Genomic DNA, 21,420 nt, shown 5'->3' on the forward strand with positions numbered 1-21,420 from the left:
GGTCAGAGAAGTTAAAAGCTAACATCGTTACTGTCGGGCACAAAACTCGTATCTCCACATTCTAACTTCTTGTGTTTTTTCATAAATTAACACTACTTGATCACACTACAGCGTCACACAAAAGTATCAAAAGTAGCAGATCTGCAAGCTCTAAAAAGAGAGTCTCTGTCTGAGACAATCTATCTATTAGTGTTAAAGTACTTTGCTCTTATAATAGATTTCACTCTTTCAAAGCGTGTTTGTGAGCGCAGTTAAATATGGTTTTCAGCTGTTTCCAACTGGGTGCAACAAGAGAGACGCATATAGCACGATTAGATAGAATAGATCAAATAGAGGGCACCATGACAGATTAACGGCATGAGATGGCATACAATAATAGAAAGTATAAGATAAGATTGAGACATGCCACCATTGCCACAGACGTTATATCAATCCCTAGAAAATAAATTGGGGTTATGAAGAGCAATAAAAAGCTAATTTGACTTCACATTAACATTTTTCCCATAGTCATACATTATCTGCAGACAGTGTTCAGCCATTCTGGCTCGCTAGAGGTTTGTAGAGGGTTGAGAAAGGGAGGTAGATTATCTCGACATAAAAGAGTTCTCAACATCCACTGCTGCTATATAAAGCAAACGGTATGACGTCAGGGAGGTATTGTATATAATTATGCCCACAACATTGGCAGCCAGTCGGCACAAATGACTGACTGAAGAGATCCTTGACACAAATCCAGTGGAATGAGCGACGGACTGACTGAAGAAAAAAGAAAAACAACGCATAATGACACTGACAAGCTTGTCATGGAGCAGGTGGAGGGAGTATTTCTCTAAATGGCATGTCTTCAAGCTCACAACTCGTAGAAGGGCTACTTTGGCATGCCACTGTTGTACGGACGGAGTAGAGCATTCATTTTACCCAGAAGAATTGTACTGGATATAAATATTCTGTGACTACTGGAAATGTAAGAAGAAACAGAAACCAAAACAAACAAACAAAAAAGCTGGCAGTGGGTGGATTATTTATGTAATTACTCTGGCAGTGAATGAGATACTCAAAAGTAAATACTCATTGTGCAGAATGTTCCATTTCACAAATTCAAAAATTATATAAAGAAATCCTTTGAAAATAGCGGACTCTACAACACTTGTACATCTGCTATATTCAAAAGGTCGAATTATATATACAGTAGGGAGTAAAAAGCACTATATTTTCATCTAAGATGTATTAGGGTAGAATTAAAGTATTGAAATTTGTAAATACTGAATAAAGTTTTTTTTAAAAAGAAGAAAAAACTCAAAATTGTACAGTACTGGAGTTGAGTACATGTACATAGTTACTTTCCACCACTAGTGTGTGTGCATAGCAGATTAATGTCCAGAGGTAGACTCACTGTTAGGTGTTGGGGGTGCTCCATCTCCAACCATGATTTCTGACTCTGCAGTGAGGAGGAGGAGACACAGAACAATGTGATAAGATGAATGCTACGGTTTGTGTTAACAACACACAAACCCAACTCTCACATTGATTCAGTTTAAACATTAAAACCATGGGGAAAAACTAACCAAAATGATAGGTATTTGGCAACCTTACTGGTTGGTTTGTTAGGGAAGGTGTAGGGCTGCAAATCAGGTCCTTAAATTACATCCTCATTTCCTACACTTGCACCCTTTCATTGTACAGTATATTAGTCCCTCCCATTGAGGAAACATGTAGGGAACGAGAAGCAGAGAGAGGAAAGGAGGAAATGTTGTTTAAGCTGAATTCCAATACCCTAACCCTAACCCAAATCTCGGCCACTTGCTCACTCAGACTATGTCACTAGCAGAGTTCAACCTAGTGGAAGTTAGGCCACGTATTTGAAGACCTCCATGTTGGTCAGGTCACCAATTTCACCGTAACACCGCCAAGCTGGAGTGGCCGAGTGTGAGAGAGCAAGTGGCCCGAGATTTGGGGTATTGAAATTTGGCTTTAGAGAAGTGGGACGTTCCTCTGAAGTGTCATGTCATGCGACATCCATTTCTGATGACAACAGCACAGCCTCCCTTTTAGGTGCGGTTACATTGCTGGAGGGGAACGCATGCATTTTGGCTTCCTCCTCATTGATGCTTTGTAATCCTATTTCCTATGTCCTTTGAACAGGCATGAGAGACTTGAGAGCAGCGACAGTGACCACCCTCCCCACCTAGTTTCCCACCCACCAACACGGCCAATTGTGACCGTTGCCAACCACAGAGGATTCAAGCCCATAGTCCCTGCAATGGTGGGCAGGCATTTTACCACCGCACAAATCAATCAAATGATGTCCAAAATACATGAGTCATGTAAAGGTGGCATATAATTGTAGACACATACTTTATATTCCACTAGAACAGGATTGTTAAAAATAGATAGCGTTATGACTCAATGATTCTGTGGCATTCCACAAACAGCCCATGATACCACCATACACTGAGCAGAGTGTCTTACCTCGGTGTGCCCTGACATGTGTCTGAAAACAGTTGTAGTACTTGTACTTTTTCCCACATACCCCGCACACATAGGAACCTGTGTGAGAAGGAAAAAGCACATTGCAGAAAGTATTATAATAAATGTGTAAAAAGCCTGAGTTATACTTGGATGTGCGTCTTGCACACTGAATCGAGCCGAATCTACCACCAGCTCACAATGTGTCTCGCTGCGACATTGTGAGCTTGCAGATGGGCTAGTTTCAGTGTGCGACCCCAGCACACAACTAAATCAGGCTTATCTGCAATTGCACCGTCTCCATGTCAAATGATAAATTATCTTTTAGGGTGATTTAGCTAGCACATTGGGTCCAACTTCTCCACTTAAGATAATAAGTCATTACTGTTTTAATAAAAAGCTACATCACTGAGTACACTTTGAAATGGACAGATTTGCCTTAGGATGGACAAGGCCAGCACTGGTCCACCATGTACTGGCAGGCAGCCATTGAGGCTGATGGTCCATGTCTAAATAAAGTTATTATTAAAATCATGACATAAAACATATGCTCTTATTGGATGTGATCATGGTCTAAATCTTAGTGTAGGTAGATAGAGCATACTAGACTATTTTAAATAGACGGAGCATTGAACGTTTAAAATGTGTATGCTTTAAACTAATTTGATAGCAATTGCAGCCAATTAATCTTCTGCAGCAACACTGGCAAATATCACACGCACACGCACACACACACACACACACACACACACACACACACACACACACCCCTGTGAAAGTGTGTACAATATAAATACAGCACAAACGAACCCTCCAATGAACTAAATGAACTAGACTTAAAAAGAAACCTAATATAATACCACCTCGTGAAGAGACCTGGGTTTAGCTTTTATCATTGGGGTGTGAATCCATTTCCAGTGTTCACATGTGGCCAGAAGAGTTTGAAGGTCACCATGGAATGTTACAGGATAGTTGGTTCTAAATAAGGACGTAATGCCAAAAACAAAAAAAACAAAAAAAGAGATCTGAGGTGTGAGTTAACCAAGGAGAGAAAATGTGCTCCTCCAAAAACTCTCAGGGTCAGTCAGTCGTGTTTGGACAAGACTGACAAATGACTGTATTCACACACACGCACGCATGCACGCACCCACGCACACACACACGCACACACCTATGCATGAATCTGTGTTCTTCGTTGGGGGAGCAGAACCAAGCAGGGCAAACATACCCTGGGTCTGGGGTCCGCGGTCATTTCCTCCTATGACCACACAGATCTCAGCAGGGTTGGCATCCCCGACTTTCCCGTTGCTGGCCACGGGAACCAAGGCTGCCACGGGAGTCACGGGAGACACGGGAGTCTCAGGCTCTTTCTTCAGCGTGACAGGCATCAGTGTGACGGGCCTGGGCGTCGGACTGGCCAGTGGGACGGGCCTGGGCGTCGGACTGGCCAGTGTGACGGGCCTGGGCGTCGGACTGGCCAGTGGGACGGGCCTGGGCGTCGGACTGGCCAGTGGGACGGGCCTGGGCGTCGGACTGGCCAGTGGGACGGGCCTGGGCGTCGGACTGGCCAGTGGGACGGGCCTGGGCGTCGGACTGGCGTCGTCGTCGGTGGCAGCGATGGACGAGGCGGTGACCACGGCTGGGACGGGCGAGGAGGGGCCATCTCTGTCCCCTGTATCCACCAGCTCCTTCCCAGGACTGGCTGCCTCTGGAGCACTCATACCTCAGTAGCCTCCTCTGGGCCAGTGCTACTGCAAGGGAGACAGGGGGGGGAGAAGGAGACAGTCAATGAGACGAAAGCAGTGGTTCTCAAACTTTTGTGTGTCAAGGAGGACCATTAAATTGATATATTTGGCCGCGGACCACCCCCATCTGTTCCAAAACGAAAAACACACACATAAAATAAAGGAGAGAAAAGTGAGACAAGTAACCGCTCTTATTCTATAAAAAACTAAAGGAAAACTAAAATAGATAGCTATCGAGCAGTGGTCCTCGGTCCACGACCGGACCGTGGCACACCTCTCTGCGGACCCTGGAGAAATGATAGAATAAAGAGAAGAAAAAAAGCGAATTGAATACTCAATAGCACTGGTCCTCAACGTGCGGTCCATGGACCCCCAGGGCTAATTGAGGGCCTGCAGGGTTCCCCGGCTACCTGATTAGTCTCATAGATAGAACATTTTATCAAATGGGGGTCTCTGTACTAATGCATATTAAACTGGGGGTTCTTGAAAATAGGTTGAGAAGCAGTGGACTTGTACTAGCATTGCTAACAACTTCTACAACAGGGCTAGAGTGTGAGGAAAGAGGAAAACAATAGATGAAGATGATAAAAAAAATAAGCTCTGGTGTACAGTGGCTTCATTGTTTATATTTGACCTTCGATGACAATAAAATAGAGTGTCTTGGCACCCAAGTGCTCTAATTTCAGAAATATCCAAATTAGCCAACTTTCTATGCAGTACAGGACTATAAAGTAGCCAGGCTTTGTAAACAGAATGTGGTCAGAATGCAACCAAGCAAAACAGTAATGCCAGGATTACTTATTTTAGTGGAAAGAGGGGAAATTACTCTCCTAATAATACACCAAACAGCAACAATGAGCCTTTTCATAGGCCCAAACACACCTTTTCTTGAAAATGAACTGATGAACACACCTCAGCAAACAGGCACAATAATTAGCTCATTTTGACACTATTCATAAAGTACCATTTTAGATTATTATAATTTTACCTAAAACATGATTGTTTTTACATGAAGCTCACTGCAGGCGGCTGACCAATATGCATAGTTGCATACAAATTAAAATATGTCATTCAGAAGCTAGCTTGTCTTGTTTTCTGTACCTGGCAGGTGCAACTTCCAATCGTACTTTCTTTTACACTAGGTGGTCACTAGCTGGTCGCCAATAAATAAGCTCTTAACTCGACATAATGAATCTTATTTGGCTATAAATACAAAATACCCCTTTTTTCTCATTACGCTTAAGTCTGGACTGATGTTTTAGGACTGTTTTTCCAATGATTTTGATGGTGTCTGCCTAAGAAGTGGCTAGCAAACACTCTAGCCTCACCTAGCCTTCTGCTTATTAACCCATGTAGACCTGCCCATTCTAAAAACGCCTGACCCAATCCCGACCCAAGTTTTCTGAAAAACTCCAAATATATATTCAAAAATTACAAAATAATTATGTTGCTATATATACTATAAAATTGGCTACGGATTGAAATGTAGAGTTACGTATAGGGGTTCCTGGTCTAAATGGGTTAAAGGTGCAATAAGTGATTTTATTTTGTTAAAATAAGTTTTAAATAGCTTTATATTCTGATAACAATCATTGCTAAAAACTGTTGAGTTAAAAAGTTTTGCAGGGGTAAGTATCATGCAATCATGAATAGTTAAATTACCGGTAGTTTAAGAAGGGCCTGTTAAACTTCCCAATGATTTCTTTAGTCCAAGCAAATAGGCCACAGGCATGTTATTCAACCTCCTAAAATGTTTATGGTATTCAACCTCCTAAAATGTTTATGTCCACCCCCATTGCGTTGCCAGCTTGTAGGTCTGCTTTCTTCCCACAATATTTCTTAGATCAATTGACATTTTGGCCAATGTTTGACCAGTTAGTTTGTTCATAACTTTTGATGCAGTAATGGTATTTTCCTTTGCTTCCTTTAATTGTTTTAAGGTGTTAAAAAGGTCTTAAACCCTTAAATTGTCACTTTACTGTCATACAAAACAGAAAATGTACAACATCTGTACAGTAGATGCATATAGCATGCTAGGTTCATTGTTTACCCGGTATCCTAGTTCCTTTGAGGTTGACTGTGACCATTTATTTACCTCGTTTGTTGAATACAGTAAATGTCGCCCTAACCACACCAAAGGGTCACCATACAACTCCTTGGGTCCAAACGGTTGCAAGGAATTAACGCTAAAACCGTCTCAACGTGGGTCAACGTGCAACAAGACATATCACACCGCAGGGACAACGCTAAAACCGTCTTGACCCTTTGGTGTGGTTAGGGGTTAAGAGTGTCTGCTAAATGCCTAAATTGTCAATGTTATTGTACATTTCTGGAAAATACAACAGGGGGGTATATTTGTTCCGGTCTTCAGCTACGCATAGCGTGAGATTTCTAAGGTAAATATATCATTAAACTCCAGGACAACTTACTCTGCAGTGACTATATGAGGCACTACAGTATATGCAATGATGATAATAAAGGCTGTTCTTGGTCAAAGACTAATGTTCACTTAGGTTTATAATGCAATTAATGTCCTCTTATAGCTTATGCCTACACAGTTAAGACATTATACTATAAAGTGTGACCTCTTCTTCCTTGCAGTATATCATGCACTGATGAGTTACCACTGATAATTCATCATGTCCCAAAAATAACCACCCAAGTGGAAAACAGCAGCACCCCATAGGTAAAGGATGTATCGTGTAAGACTTATACAATCTCTTAATTCCGGCTAACACGTTTTGGCCATTAGCCTTCCTCAGAGCAGATAAGACGTCTTTGTCCATGTCATTTGAAAATAAATTGTAGATTACTGCAATTTTCCACCTTGACATGCCAAAATTAGATTGAAGATTAACAAACACAGCCACTAGTACAAACACTAACTATAGCAGTACTTTATAAGTTAGGTTAAAATATATATAGGCTAATGTCTTAGTTATGTATTGTTATGTTATAACCATAACAGTGAACTATAGTAATAACTAATAAGGCATGACTCTCACAACAGATGTCCAGTGAGTATTCCCTAACCTACAATATCTAAGAATAGTAGCATATCAGCACATTAGCATTATCACCTGTCAAACTGCAATGAAAAATGCCAGCACCACTAAATGTAAAGCAACAGGCTGTACAGTCCAGTTTTGAAACCAGGCCAAACAATAAACAATGTGTTTTATGTATTCCACCAATCAAAGTGGGGTCCGAGGACCCCCAGGGGTAGCTTGTAGATATGCTATTTTAGAGGGAAAAAAAAATATATATATGTTTACTTTTTTCGCTGCCATCTACATTTATAAACGTAGCTAGGCTAACGGTACCTACTGGTGCTATCTACGCATATGTTCATAGACAACCGTATACTCCATATATGAAAGCAGTGACGGATTATTTACCTTTTAGCATGTCTCCGGTTAGTATGGAGAGCCTCCGTCCCCACCAGCTATGGGATTTTTAAATCCAGCTCCGTTGAGCCTCCATTATAACAGGATTTTCAAAGCGCTGTATCTCTTTTTTTTTAATATATATATATTTTTTATCCCACGATTTTGCAACCCATTTTTTCACCCAGTGTCAATTATCTAATGTAATCCTGGGCGCTATACTTCCTCTGCCAACCTGGGGGGGCAGCGGATTGACCTCATGCTTCCTACTATGCATGAGGAGTCCAAGCTGCTTCTTTTCATCTGACAGAGGGGAGTTTCCCCGGCCGGACGTAATGCGTGGAAGGAACACGTTATTCCGACCAGTTCCTTTCCCCTCCATCAGGCGCCCCAGCTGACCAGGTGGAGGTAGTTTAGAGACCAGGATTACTGCATGTTTTTTGTGAGGGTACCTACCTACCCTAGGGGACACGGGGAGAACATGCAAACTCCACACAGAAAGGCCCTTTTGCCAACCCCGCCTCGGGTATGGGCACTGATGACGTAGAGGAGAGAACACGCCTCCAGCGCCCACAGCGTCCCCAGCGGGAATCAAACCCAGGACCTTCTAGCTGTGAGGCGACAGCACTACCGACTGTGCCACCGTGCCCCTCCAAAGCGCTGTATCTCTAAAGGTTCGAGAGCTGTCCATGGTGAGCCGCCGCGCACCCGACGATCGTAAATCATTTGTGAGTTTGTACCGCATCGATGAGCAAATGTAACTGGTTGTAATGATAGCTAAGGGGTCTGAGCTAATGCGAGTGGTGATGTGCTCATAACAAAGGCCCCCACCTTCCTGAATAACCCGGAAAGGATCGCAGCATTAGAGCGGGCGGGTGGCAGTCTTTACATGTACTTATGCTGCCCCCTGCTGGCAGCTACAAAGTTAAGCAAAACTTTCTAACACAAATCATCTCTTCAGGCAAATACATACACACCACTGCTTTAGTCAGAAACGTCAACAGCACAGAGGTACACCAAGATATTAGGCTAAAGGGATAACACAACGAAAATAGAGTGCACAATGCACACCTCCGGCAACACTATGCAACTGTCAAGAAACTCAAGATATGGCATTTCCACCATAGATTATGCCATTCCACCAAAAAGTTAATCATCTCTCCAGGGCAGTCTACTGATCATTTCCACGAGAAAAAACAAACAAACAGGTGATCATCCAAAGTTATTCTGCTAACAGACAGACCTTAACCTTTCACCTTTTCAACCTAACAGTTAATAAGGTCTTTGGGGCGGGCAGACAGCTCTGTCTGTCTGTCTGTCTGTCTGTCTGTGGGAAATTCAGTTGCTTAACAATGGATTAATGGAATGAGGCAACAATATCACTTACAGGAACTAAACTCAGCATACCATATGTCATGAATGCAACATCCAATCAACCCTAAAATAGAATTGCCTTGCTGTGGATAACTGCATTGGGCACACGTCCAAAAGCACCTTTTCTAGTCGGGGGTGCCACTGTGCCCAGCACACCACCACACCTCTTTTAGATCCACCCTGCTTGGCACACCACCACACCTCTTTTAGATCCACCCTGCTTGGCACACCACCACACCTCTTTTAGATCCACCCTGCTTGCTTTGACAGAACCAATCACACCTTTTCATGCATGCTGTTTCAACCTGGTAATGATAATTGGCCATGTCATTATAGGGGACGATTAAGAAAATAGATGATAAATGTCATCTGGAGATACCTAGTGAGCTTATAGATCGTCTATGTACAACAATTACTGTATGTTGAGCATAGGTAGTAAAAAAAACAAGAGGAAAGCACAATAGGAAAAGCCTAATGGAAAATTATATTTATATTCTTTTCAACGTCACCTTCCATCCATGGGGTCACCAGCAAAATGTGTTAATACAACATCACAATCATTTTATCCATAATGTATGGGTTTTTTCATGGTTTTCATATTTTCTTTTTTCATCGAAAACCATGAAAAACGACATACTGTAGTATCTCATCGAAAACCATGAAATATGACATACTATAGTATCGAAAAACGTGTGCCAGAGCATGTACAGCTACTATATATTTTTTTAAAGGGCAAAAAAGTATTAAGACATGTTTTAAACACACTCTTCTCTTCTGAGGGGTCCCTGGCAAAAAAATCTAATGGGGCTCCGTGACAAATAACATCAGTTATCCATCCATCTGGCCACTTGTGGCCTGGGCCGTGAACCAGAAAAAGGCTCGGAAAATGATGATTTGATTGGCTGATGTATGACGATAAGAGACAATAATTATTTTTTTCATAAATGAACGCCATTCTTGATCATAGTACAATGTCACACAAAAGCAATACAAGTTGCAGATCCACAAACTCGAAAAAAGCTTGTCGAACTGCTACTTTTTGACATTTTTTATTTTAATCCAGAAAGTAAGTTCTGATGTGAGACTTCCACCCGACAGAGACGATATCTTTCACTAGTTTGGAACATTGCTACAGTGTTTGTGGGAGCATGTTTATGTTCCCTCGGCCCTGTGTTAACCCTACCCCCGGCTGTCAGATGAATTCATATACATGAATGGAAAACAATTCTGACGATAAAACTAAGGGCTTTTTTGCAAGGTTAATTTTGTGTGTGACTATTGGATATGGCTGACCCCTGAGCAGTGTTTGTGCCAAGTTTGGTGTGGATCGGAGCAACTGTGTGCCTTGCAAGTCTGCATGTTACCACCCATCATTGGTCGACCCTCTAGGCAATTTAATATATAGGATTGTGACAGGCCAACTCATCGCAAAAAAACGATTCTATGTGTGAGTCGAGAGAGCATGGGGGACACTGGGGATATTGTCATACTGAAAGCAGGATAGCCTTCCGCAAATCGTTGCTATAAAATTGCAAACACACATTATTGTCTAGAATATCATTGTAGTTGTAGGATTATAAGACTTCCATTCACTGGAACAAAAGGCAATGATTAGAAACACTAATTAGAAAGGGTGTCTGCTGACATTTATTCATTTAGTGTAGCAATGATTTTACCAAAACAGGTTTTCAAATTAAATACTTGACATGCCTTCATAAAATAAATATTAGAGTTGTCAATTATTAAAATGCAGATTCTTCAACAAACATGAATTGATATCAGTGTTGAATGTTAGGCACTGGACGGTACACTAGTGTAATGTTTCAGTAATACAAAGCCCTATGAATGCCTTTTGAAATTCAGGGCCTATTCAAGTTTGCGGTCTATTTCAATGTCCAATTTGAGATGTAAGCCTTTAATAATGGAACAAACTCTGTGTGAACCTGTGTGTGTGTGTGTGTGTGTGTGTGTGTGTGTGTGTGTGTGTGTGTGTGTGTGTGTTTTCTATTGTGCACGTATGGTGGCCATGCAGGGGCACACGCGTGCATGTGTGCGTTCATGCCAAGAACTGTAGTGCTTGAATGGATGTGAAATGTTTCAATTGTGTATAAATGTATCATTATAATACATTTGGAGGGGGGGGGGGGGGGGGGCATTTATTGATTGATTAATAATAGGCTCAGGAAATGGAGAGAGAGATGGGGGGTGACACAAAGCAATATATAGGTAGAAGCACTCAGTGTCTACACCATCATGGAATGCGTTCAGTGCTGTGCACAACATTTCTCATATACTGTGTATATATATAGCCTCTTTGTCAGCATAACAGTAAAATGTCAAACCAAATGAACACTGAAAAATACAAACAAAAAAAACCCTGTATACAACCCATAGAAAACTACACACTGCCATCTCCCCCATTCAGGAGAGAACAATAACAATTATGAGAAAGATGTATTGATCCTTGAGATTCCTACGGGACTGAAACGCTTGCAGATCAATCGATGGCCAAAAGGTTTTATATTGAGCATATTGCTAGTCTCTCGTCAATCATATTAGAGCAGTGGTTGTCAACCAGTGGTCCGGGGACCACCAGTGGTCCTTGAGGGGGATCCAGGTGGTCCCCAGCTAAATGATGGAGATTTGGTTTCATTTTATGCTCTCAACTTGAGAGCATAAAATGAAACCAAAGAGAGTCTCAAGAGTTAAATTATTGTTAAACATCTGCATTACCTAATTTACAAAAAGTCTATACAATTAGAGAATGTAGAACAATTGTAAAACGTTTGCCGGTTGCCTCACCAAATGGTACCAACATCAATACAGCATGGAAATGTGGACAAAATGTTATCCAACGACAACAAAGTTTTGGGTCTGAGAGGCTAAATCTCATCAAATGTACGTGGCTGAAATGCCAAATAAATAATGGGCCTTGATGTGAAAAAGGTTGAAACCACTGCATTATAGGATATATGGGTGTAGATACAGTATACTGGCTCACAGCCAGTCACATAGTGAAAATAGCAGATCTAAGCTTGTAGATTTTTTTGCCTCTTATATTTTTTGACAATTTGGCCAATGTCTGACATTGTTTTTAATAGTATAGTATCTTAAATGTCCTTAAATTGTCACTTTACTGTCATCTGGGGACCCTCCAAAAACAAAGCACTGCATTAGAGCAGAGCTCGACAAAGCTGTGGAGAAACGCAGTGGAAAGTAGATTTACTGAAGTACTGCACTTAAGTACAATTTTGAGGTATTTTACTTGAGTATTTTCAATACTTAAAAATTCTACTCCACTAGATTTCAAATTTCAAAATTTGTACTTTTACTCCACTACATTTATTTGAACACTTTAGTTACTAGTTACTTTGTAGAGTAGTTATCCCTGATTATTGATGATAATTACAAGACATAACCACTTCAGCCCAATATACATGTCGGCTTGTAGATCTGCTATTTTCAAAAGATTTTTTTATACATTTGAAAACTTGAAACGAGACATTCTGCACAATGAGTACTTTCTACTACTACTAATAGCAGCACATTCCAGTAACTGCTCTTTCTATCTTAAAAATCACACCCGTGTGAACTGAGTGGTGTAAGGTCTTATATAGCCTGATCAGCTGTGGTCTGACGTAATGTCTGAAATCACACCCGGGTGAACTGGGTGACCGTAGCAACCATGCTCATTTTTTGGTACGAACAGACAGACAGACAGACAGACACGTAAACTAACAAAGCCAGTTGTAGGAGTGGTTTACACCACTCAAAAATGGCTAGTAGTCAATTATATGTATTTCTATTACTAATACACCCAGGCACATGATGGATCTCTTTGTCATGCAACCCTTTTCTTCTCCCCTTTGAGTGGTGCAACCACTCCAAGGAACAGCAATGTCCGTGTTAACCTATGTGACTATGTTTGTGTGTGACTCATGTGTGACTATGAGTACCAGTAGGGGTGCTGTTGTGCCAGAAACAGAGAGAGAGAGATAGTGCTGCACTGTTGCCTGATAATGAGAGAGATAGAGAGAGAGAGATAGGGGGGGGTGGGGGGAGTTGCACCACTCAGTTCACACAGGTGTGATTTTTTTATAATTTAGAGCAGTAACTATTTCATGTCAAGGACCGTGGACCCCTTCTGAGAAGAATATGTTCCAGGGACCCCCACAATCAAAATGGGTGAAGTCGACCTTTACAGTAAGTGTCTCTGCAGTCTCAAGTTTGCGCTGGGTGAGCAAGCTTCCTTGAAGTGAGTGGGCGGACCGTATTCTCTGTGCACTCTCCATATAACGTATAATATCTCAGAGGTCATTAAACTACATTTAAAAGCAAGTTGATGAGCCAAAACAAAAAGCCAATAGAATTAACCCAGAGCTCCACGCCACATCAACCATGAAATGGGGTCATTGTATTCCACTCACTTCAAGGGAATTAAAGGCTCGCTCAACTCAAGGACAGTCTGGAAGAGTTCAGGAATATACTGGCTGGCTGCAGATTCACATAATACGTAGAAAGGAATATAAAATCTGCACTCTGTAAGTCTTAAGTCTTGTTTAATAATGATAGAGGATCCAACGATCCATCCTCATAAAAAGGTGCCATTGCCTGGCGTCAAATAAGTAGGCCTATTTGATTAAGGAATATAATATGCCTTTTGTATTCTTTCTGTATCAGCAAAATGTATATTTTTATGTTAAAACATATTGAGGGAAATTAAGATTCTCAGATAACTAAAAACACCACATATCAACTAGCCGGTTAATTGATCGATAAGGTTATGAATTAAATGAATCAATTAATGAATTAATCGATACTTTTAATCCCTAATGAAAACCATTAAAAAAGACATAGTATGACGTTTTTCATGGTTTGACGAGAAAATCATGAAAAAGGATGACTAATACAATGTCGTTTATCATGGTTTTTTAATACATACTATATAGTACTGTTTGGTTTGACTGCTGCTGCAGATCATCTATCATTATTAAACAAGACTCCTAAGACTATTATAGTCATTGTATTCCATAAATTTCATTTTCACCTGAGCTTTAAAGAGATCTATCACAAGTGCACAGCAGAAAGCTTAACCACGTTCCTGGCGTCCCCACTTTAGACATATCATTATAGCTAAACACTTTTAGAAGATTTCCAAAAATGTAACAATCCAAGAACAAAATATGAATAAAAAGTAAAAAAATAGCTGATCTATAGTACTTTAGCTCAGAACGCGGCATGCTGCGACACGTTGTGTCACAGTATATATATATATATATGGTTAACAGTTTAACTTTAGGGAATGTGAATGGGTTTGTGACTGTGTGGATAATGTCCATTTATGAAACCGGTTTTGCAGGAGGCAAGCACATTTACAATAGACTGTTCTGGTCATTATTGGGGGCAGCTGTTTTGTTAAATGTCAGCACATGGATATTAACCACAATGTGCTAGCGAGACTACTGCACAAAGCGTATTATTTGCCTTGTTGCTGGAGTTGTCTCTCCCTGCATGAGTCTACTCATGCAGGGAAGTGCGTCTCTCTGATACACTTATTCACTTATATACACTAATAATTTATGTGCCAATGAAATAATAATGATGTAATACAACAAAATGGCATGATTGGATCACCTCCACCACCTGGCTGTATTTAAGGGTGACTATCTAGCCAAGATGTTAGATAGACCCTGACATTTATCGGTTGAAATGCATATAGGTCCTGTTTTTATTTGCCTTGCTCATCAATAAATTATATACATCTTCTTCACCAAAAACGAGTGCCTTGGATTTATTTTTTTATTTTCAAGTCTGCAATTTACACCTTTGGGAATTATTAATTAAGCAATACAACTTGAAGGAAAAATACCTTTTTTGTCTATGGTCCTACCTGCATCACCAAAGAGCACCCATCTAAGAGCCACTAACTGATTCCCGCAGCGCTTCCATTTCTCTATTTTATTTGTTTTGTCTGTCACTGAGCAAATCGGCATATGATGTTATGTTATGATATCGCGATGATGTAAGATGATAAGGGTTGGTAAAGCGCCCCTCACTTCACACGGGTGTGATTTTTCACACTTACTCAGTATTCCTGCACTGTAGTGACTGGTACTGTAGGTACTTAAAATAATTGGCCTAATTTCAGGCAGGGCACTACGGTGTCTGTCCCTACACAACAATGAACCAAATCAATCACTGCACACTACTAGGATAATCCTGGTGTTCCTACTTGCTTCAACATCCACATCAGTATGTTCTGCGTCCATCTATCTACACATTCACAAATTCTCTGATCAAGTCATTGGAGTTAGCGAGTAAGAGTCACAACTTGGCTTTGTCCGCGGTGTAAACGTCTTTAAATAAACACTTTATGAAAAGCCTATGGAGAAAATGAATGGGGAAATATTTCCTGGGCCACTCGTCGTTCTGAAAGGGGGCGGGACTGGGACGCTCTATTGTATTCTAAGAATGGGTACAATGTGATATTGCATAACCGGGTAGTGCATGCATAACCAACTTGCATCGTCAAGAACCCCCAGTAGAAACGTCTGGGTTTCCGAGGCTAACCTAACAATGTAAAATAAACTGATAATAACCAATAGGCCAATCTAAAATGCATCATCAAAGACATGAACTTTATAGGGTTTAAGTGTTAAAAAAAAGTAAAACCAAGGCTCATCATAAACTTGGGGGAAATTGAAAATAATCCGCTGAAATGTCAAAAAAAAGAAAAGAAAAGAAAAGTACTGCTCAATTGTATATCTTTGCAATATCCAAAAAGGTCAGGGGCAAAGGATGATCAAAACCTGTTTTAGCCTAAATACTTCGCTATTATGCTACCCCTTTTCCCTTAAACAAATGTAAATTACCCTTTCTTTAGCCTACTAATAAATGTCACCAAAGATGGCTCACGACAAACAATTTCAAAAAGCAATAATGCCGAGAAATGACAGAATTCCACCCACCCCCGCTAAGATTGCTCTGGGAAAAAAGGAAAGTGTGTCATATAGGAGAATAGAATTCCATCCTTGTGCACTCCAAAAACCCCATAAAAACCTTTTTCAATCTATATGGTAATGCCATGAATTAAAATTTAATAACTAGAGATATTGAAAAGCAGCCTTGAATTATACAAAAATAAATCCTGAAAGATCAGGCCCTAAAATTAGAAATTCAAGCTGGCATCCAGTCTGCTGCTAAGCCCCTTGTAGGCTGGCAGATTAAATTTTTGATGAAAATCAAAATTACACTGCAGACTGAGGCAGCCAGAGCAAACCTGCTAGCATTGTGATTTATGGATTCATTAAACCCATAGGAGTTTCACCCCTCCCATTTCCACTCACAGAAAATGAGATTTTCTTTGCTGAAAATTTGTATTTTCAGAGATGCAGCACAGCCATTGCTCTGTCTATACCTTCAGAAAATAATCAACAACCAAAAATGTTCTGCGTACATAACCACTGCAGCAATTGAAAGTCTTTATGCATTATTCATGAGACCAATAAGGTTCGTTCTTAAAAAGGGAGAGGCAGGCAAAATAAAATATGTGCAGAATGTACAGAATTTTTTCATGCAGCAGCCCCAAACCCTGAAAAGCCATTCCCTTGAGTCTAATTTGAGTGATGCCATTTTGAGACATTTGCAACATGCCTCTGAGAATACTAAAACTACAGGGCCATAAGGTGTTCAAATACATTTATTACGCCCACAGGGGTTGTGTTTTCCTTAAGACACAGCGACGTTCACATAACAAATTTGTAATCATATTCAGATAGTTGACATGGCATTTAGGTAGTGACTTTCTATAGCATAGGCCTACATCTCACAATAAAAACTACCAATATGATAAGTTAATGATCATTTGAGCGACAAATACAAAAAATGCATTCCGTCTCATTTGTCTACTACCTTCTACCTGAGAGGAAGAGCTTTTTTATTTAATATTTGATATGTTGCACATATGTTGCACGTCAGGCAATGGTCAACATAAAACTGTATATGATTAAAAATCAAACTATCGTATATGAGAGCTAGCATTCTGATTTCAAAACAAATCCCTTCTCTTTACTCATGCTAATGCTCCAAACTCATGCAAGTTGCTTCTGTATAATTCAGAATATCATTAACGGTCCCTAGTACTTTTTTTGATTAGATACCTAAGCCTATAGAAGTGGAATTAATTCTCAGATTCATCAGGCAAAGCTTAAAATGTTCCATCAACTATTTAAATTTATACAGTGCTGAAGGTCGATGCTAAAATTACACACAGGAAAATGGCTTTCACAGATTCCCTTACAATAAAAGCAAGCAAAGCAAGATGGGAAATTGTTTTTGCATCCACATGATTAGTGTAAACAGTACAGAGATTGGTTGATTGTTTTTTTTTGTTTTTTGTCTAAAAATGTGCTGACACGGTCTCCCTCTGAATTATTTCACCACCATTCAGTTCACTATTATGTGTTAAGTTGTGCTGTCCCTCTTACACATTTACAGAGTTGGTGCACATTGCTCCCCTATGCTTAACCCCTTAAAACCCAAGTGTTGTTTAGCGGTGTTCCACAGGGCACTATACTAGTGTCCGTTTTTGCCCTGCATTAAATACCATTGCTGAAAATAGCTGCTCGACAAGCTCACACAACGCGTCACAATTTCCTGCTAAAGTTATCCCCAGAATAGTCATGCTGGGGTTTAATTGTTTAACAATTGTGCATCAGCATCACAATCCTATTTCCATGGGCAGGTGTGCGTACACACACACACACACACACACACACACACACACACACACACACACACACACACACACACACACACACACACACACACACACACACACACACACACACACACACACACACACACACACACACACACACACACACCAAAAGTAGTATAGCTTTACAGGAATAAGGGTGGATTGTTGCAGCTTAATTACTAGACACCACAGCCTGTATATATCACACCAACAATAAGCAACACAAATGCAAGTTGAACATTCCCATTTCCCTAGAGTCAGTACAGAAGCATCAGAAAGAACAGAATAAACATACACTTGTCTTAATTATTATTTTTGAGTAAATAAAAATAGTGTGAATTTCATCTTGGCAACAAGTCTTTCATGCAACATGTAAACATTTAAGTTTTACATATTGTTGACAACATGTCACATGTGCAAACAGATAAGTCTCCAATAAAACAAAACAAATTTCAAAAGTAGTCCAATTTCGTAATTATTTCCCCAAATTGTCCACCTACAGGTGGCGCCAATTCCACAAATAAAGGAATTAAAAACCCGAACCTTTTGGAAAATAGAAGTCAAAATGTAAATTAACGAGGTGCTGAGCTTTGCGTTTTGTCCTGGAAATCATTCTACTGCGAGTTATATATATGCATATCACATGTCGCCAAAAGTATTAAAACAGCGCATGTAGGTATGACGTGATTGTGAACGAGCACAAGCTTATTTGGTCAAATTCGCAGGAAAATTCACAAAACATGGCTGCAGGAGGTTTTTGTGTTTCAGATTGTTCCTCCCCTTCTTGTCCTTCATGTTTTGTTCCCACGCTCTTTCAGAATGAACAAAAGCATCTCATAAGTGCTTTATAAAAGTACACTATGGTGCATAACCGGGGTATAAAAACTTTATTTGGAAATCACTGTTAAAATTAAGAGGGGAAAAAAAGAGAAAACAAAATCAACAGATTATTGGGTCTGTTTTAGGATGGCTTCAAAAAGCAGCACTATATGACATATTATAGTAGCAGCATTTCATACATGTAAGTGCCCCGTCATTCAGATATGATTAACAATGCAGAAAGCTTCAATTGCGAGCCTGCAAAATTAAACATTTTGTTTCTAGAATCAGAAACAATAATAGTGGTTTTGTTTGACGTACCTCCGGTGGCAACGATGTAGCTCATATGCGAGTCAGGCACTAAAAAACCTTCTCTTTTCCTCGAGCAGAGGTGACTGCACACAATTCACAACACAAAACTGACGACTCACTCCACTATATTCACTAATTGACTTGTTTCACAATTTCCCCCCCAAAAAATGTTTAGACGCAGATGCTTTATTGCCTCAAACAGAGCGACATTTTCCAATTTCAATCGTCATGACGCGAAAAAAACAAAAAAAATCCAGTGGTCCGCGCTGTTCTGCCTTGTACAGTCTGCGTTGTTGCCCGCAACACACACAATCCTGTGCGTGTGTGTGTGTGTTGCTGCGGTTCCTCTTGTGGAAAATTTTCGTCCGCCATATATAAGGACTGTAGGACAGATTCCGAAATTGCAGCGCCGGCCAGTTATATTAGTCTGTCTGCATGACAGCCAGGGGAAAAAGAGAAAAAAGGAAAAGAAAAAAAAACTCTGGGGCCATAGACAGCTATGGAAAGAAAAGGGCTGTGCGACCATAACGTTACGCAGTGGTGATGAAAGTATGTTGGACATTAAAAAAAAGTGAAATTTAACTCAGAATCAGATTAACCAGGAGCAAGCTGCCTGCAAAACATATGTTGTATAGGCTATAGGTTTTTAACCATAGAGCTATAAAAGGGTTTTTAACCTACACTGACACTATCAAGAAAAATAAAACATTTTAATAGCACAGTCTATTTTTAACCACTTTCTCAAGTTTTGGTAGAAATATGAAACCAACAACTTTAATAATCACATGATGTCAAGATATCACGTTCTATTCTGTTTATAGATAATGCAATATGCAAGTGCATGGCTATGATGCTAAATAAATGGGGATTTCAAACTGTTCCCATTTGAGTTGACAATGAAAAATTATTGATAGATAAATAAATACATTCATAATAACAATAGACTAATAAGATAGTGATTCATTTATTATTGGACTATTATTTATTGGTCCCTACATAACCATGCATTCACTCGGTGTAAAATTGATACTAGGCCTACTAAACCTGCAGTATTACGGGGCAGCAGCCAACTCTTCTCAATGGAAAGGTTATTTTTGGCCAACAAGTTTTGATTTCAAAATAGAAAATGCCATTGGAATTTGTATTGATTGATTGATTGATTGAAACAAATATTTCACAGTATGTAGAATGGGTATACATTTCAAACGAAAGTACAGGTCAATACAAAAACTGTTACTTGAGGATAGAACCAGAGAAAGCACAAAGACTTGTTCTCTGTTTCTCCGTTTTCAATTCATCAGAACATTTACATTAATGATGTACAAATAGGCTATACACTTCTATGAAAAAAAAGAAATAAAATCATATATACAGCTTTAAAAAAGTAAAAGGAAAACACATGTGCATGCAGTGTGGAAAGGAAAAAGGGGGGGGGGGGACTTTGACTTTTTTTAGGGGCCAGTTTCGAATTGCAGCCACCCGGGTGCTGTTTGAGAGCGCTTTTGAAGGATTCTAGGGATTCACATTTCTTAATGTCCGTTGGTAGGGCATTCCACGTTTTAGTGGCATAGGAGCGAAATGAATATAAATCCTTGTTTGAGCCGAATCTGGGTTGCACGTGGTTTGTTGAATTCTGAAAAGAATAAATCTGTTAAAGATTGTTCATTTGACCATGTACTTCTCTTTCAACAGTTTGTTTCAATTAAGATGCATTTGTGATACATTCATGATTTTTATATATTAATATGAAATCTTTCACGCACTTTCCTACTAGGCTGAGGAATAAATCCTACCCATTTCACATTGGCCTGTTATAGCGCCACCAACAGGTGGATTTTGGCAAAACAATTTTTTGGAACAATATGCCTCAAATCATCCAATTGCCATCAAAGGCATAAGAAGAAATGGCACCCTTTTCCCATTGGCCTATTATATCGCCACCAGGAGGCCACAATAACCTGACCTGGCCTGGTGGAGACCTGTGCCCCGAGGGGCACCTTTTCTAGGTCAGGCTTGTCGAAGGCTTGTGTGTTGGCTGGTGAGACGCAGAGGTATGCACCCTAGTGAGACAGATAATACCCTGGCAATATTCAGACTGCAGCCATCTTGCCACCAAGGTGATAGGTGATACTTCCCATAGACAGCCCATTCATCCAAACAGAAAAGTCCTATCTAATTATATTAAACAACGTCAAAATCACCAACATTGCAGCTGTAGGGAAAGCTTGAATTATCCTCTTTCAATCTGTAAAGTTTTTGTTTAATAAAAATACACGTAGACATGTTATGAGCTACTACCTGTCAAGAAATTCCTTGCAGATGATTATTTTCTAAGTATTAGAGTATGGAAGCGCTCGTTATCAGTAAAGCAACCTCCTGCTGCCTGCTGCACTCTGTGCACATTCAAAACAGGTGGTACGCATGGGCCGTTGAGTGATATTCAATGAGCGCTTCCAAACTCCAACATTTAGAAGAAAATCACATGTGCAAGGAATTTCTTGACAGGAAGTAGCTCATAAAATGTCTACGGTGGATTTTTATGAAACAAACACTTTACAGA

At 40.0% G+C, this 21,420-nt stretch overlaps 1 protein-coding gene across 5 annotated transcripts in view; it reads right to left on the bottom strand.

Moving 5' to 3' along the window:
• Positions 1–21,420, bottom strand: part of znf618 (zinc finger protein 618) — a 74,135-nt gene that overhangs the window by 24,550 nt on the left and 28,165 nt on the right. For 3 of the 5 annotated variants that reach the window (XM_079524429.1, XM_079524430.1, XM_079524426.1), the window contains exons 2-4: positions 3,695–4,217; positions 2,470–2,547; positions 1,394–1,438 (exon numbers count right to left, since the gene is read on the bottom strand). In XM_079524429.1, the coding sequence (XP_079380555.1) occupies positions 1,394–1,438; positions 2,470–2,547; positions 3,695–4,187 (616 nt within the window). In that variant the 5' untranslated portion in view covers positions 4,188–4,217. Of the gene's footprint in view, positions 1–1,393; positions 1,439–2,469; positions 2,548–3,694; positions 4,218–18,869; positions 19,108–21,420 lie in introns of those variants that run through there. The other 2 variants (XM_079524427.1, XM_079524428.1) reach the window with 2 other exon arrangements.

Source organism: Electrona antarctica (genome assembly GCF_951216825.1).
Source record: "Electrona antarctica genome assembly, chromosome: 16".
Taxonomy (NCBI): domain Eukaryota; kingdom Metazoa; phylum Chordata; class Actinopteri; order Myctophiformes; family Myctophidae; genus Electrona; species Electrona antarctica.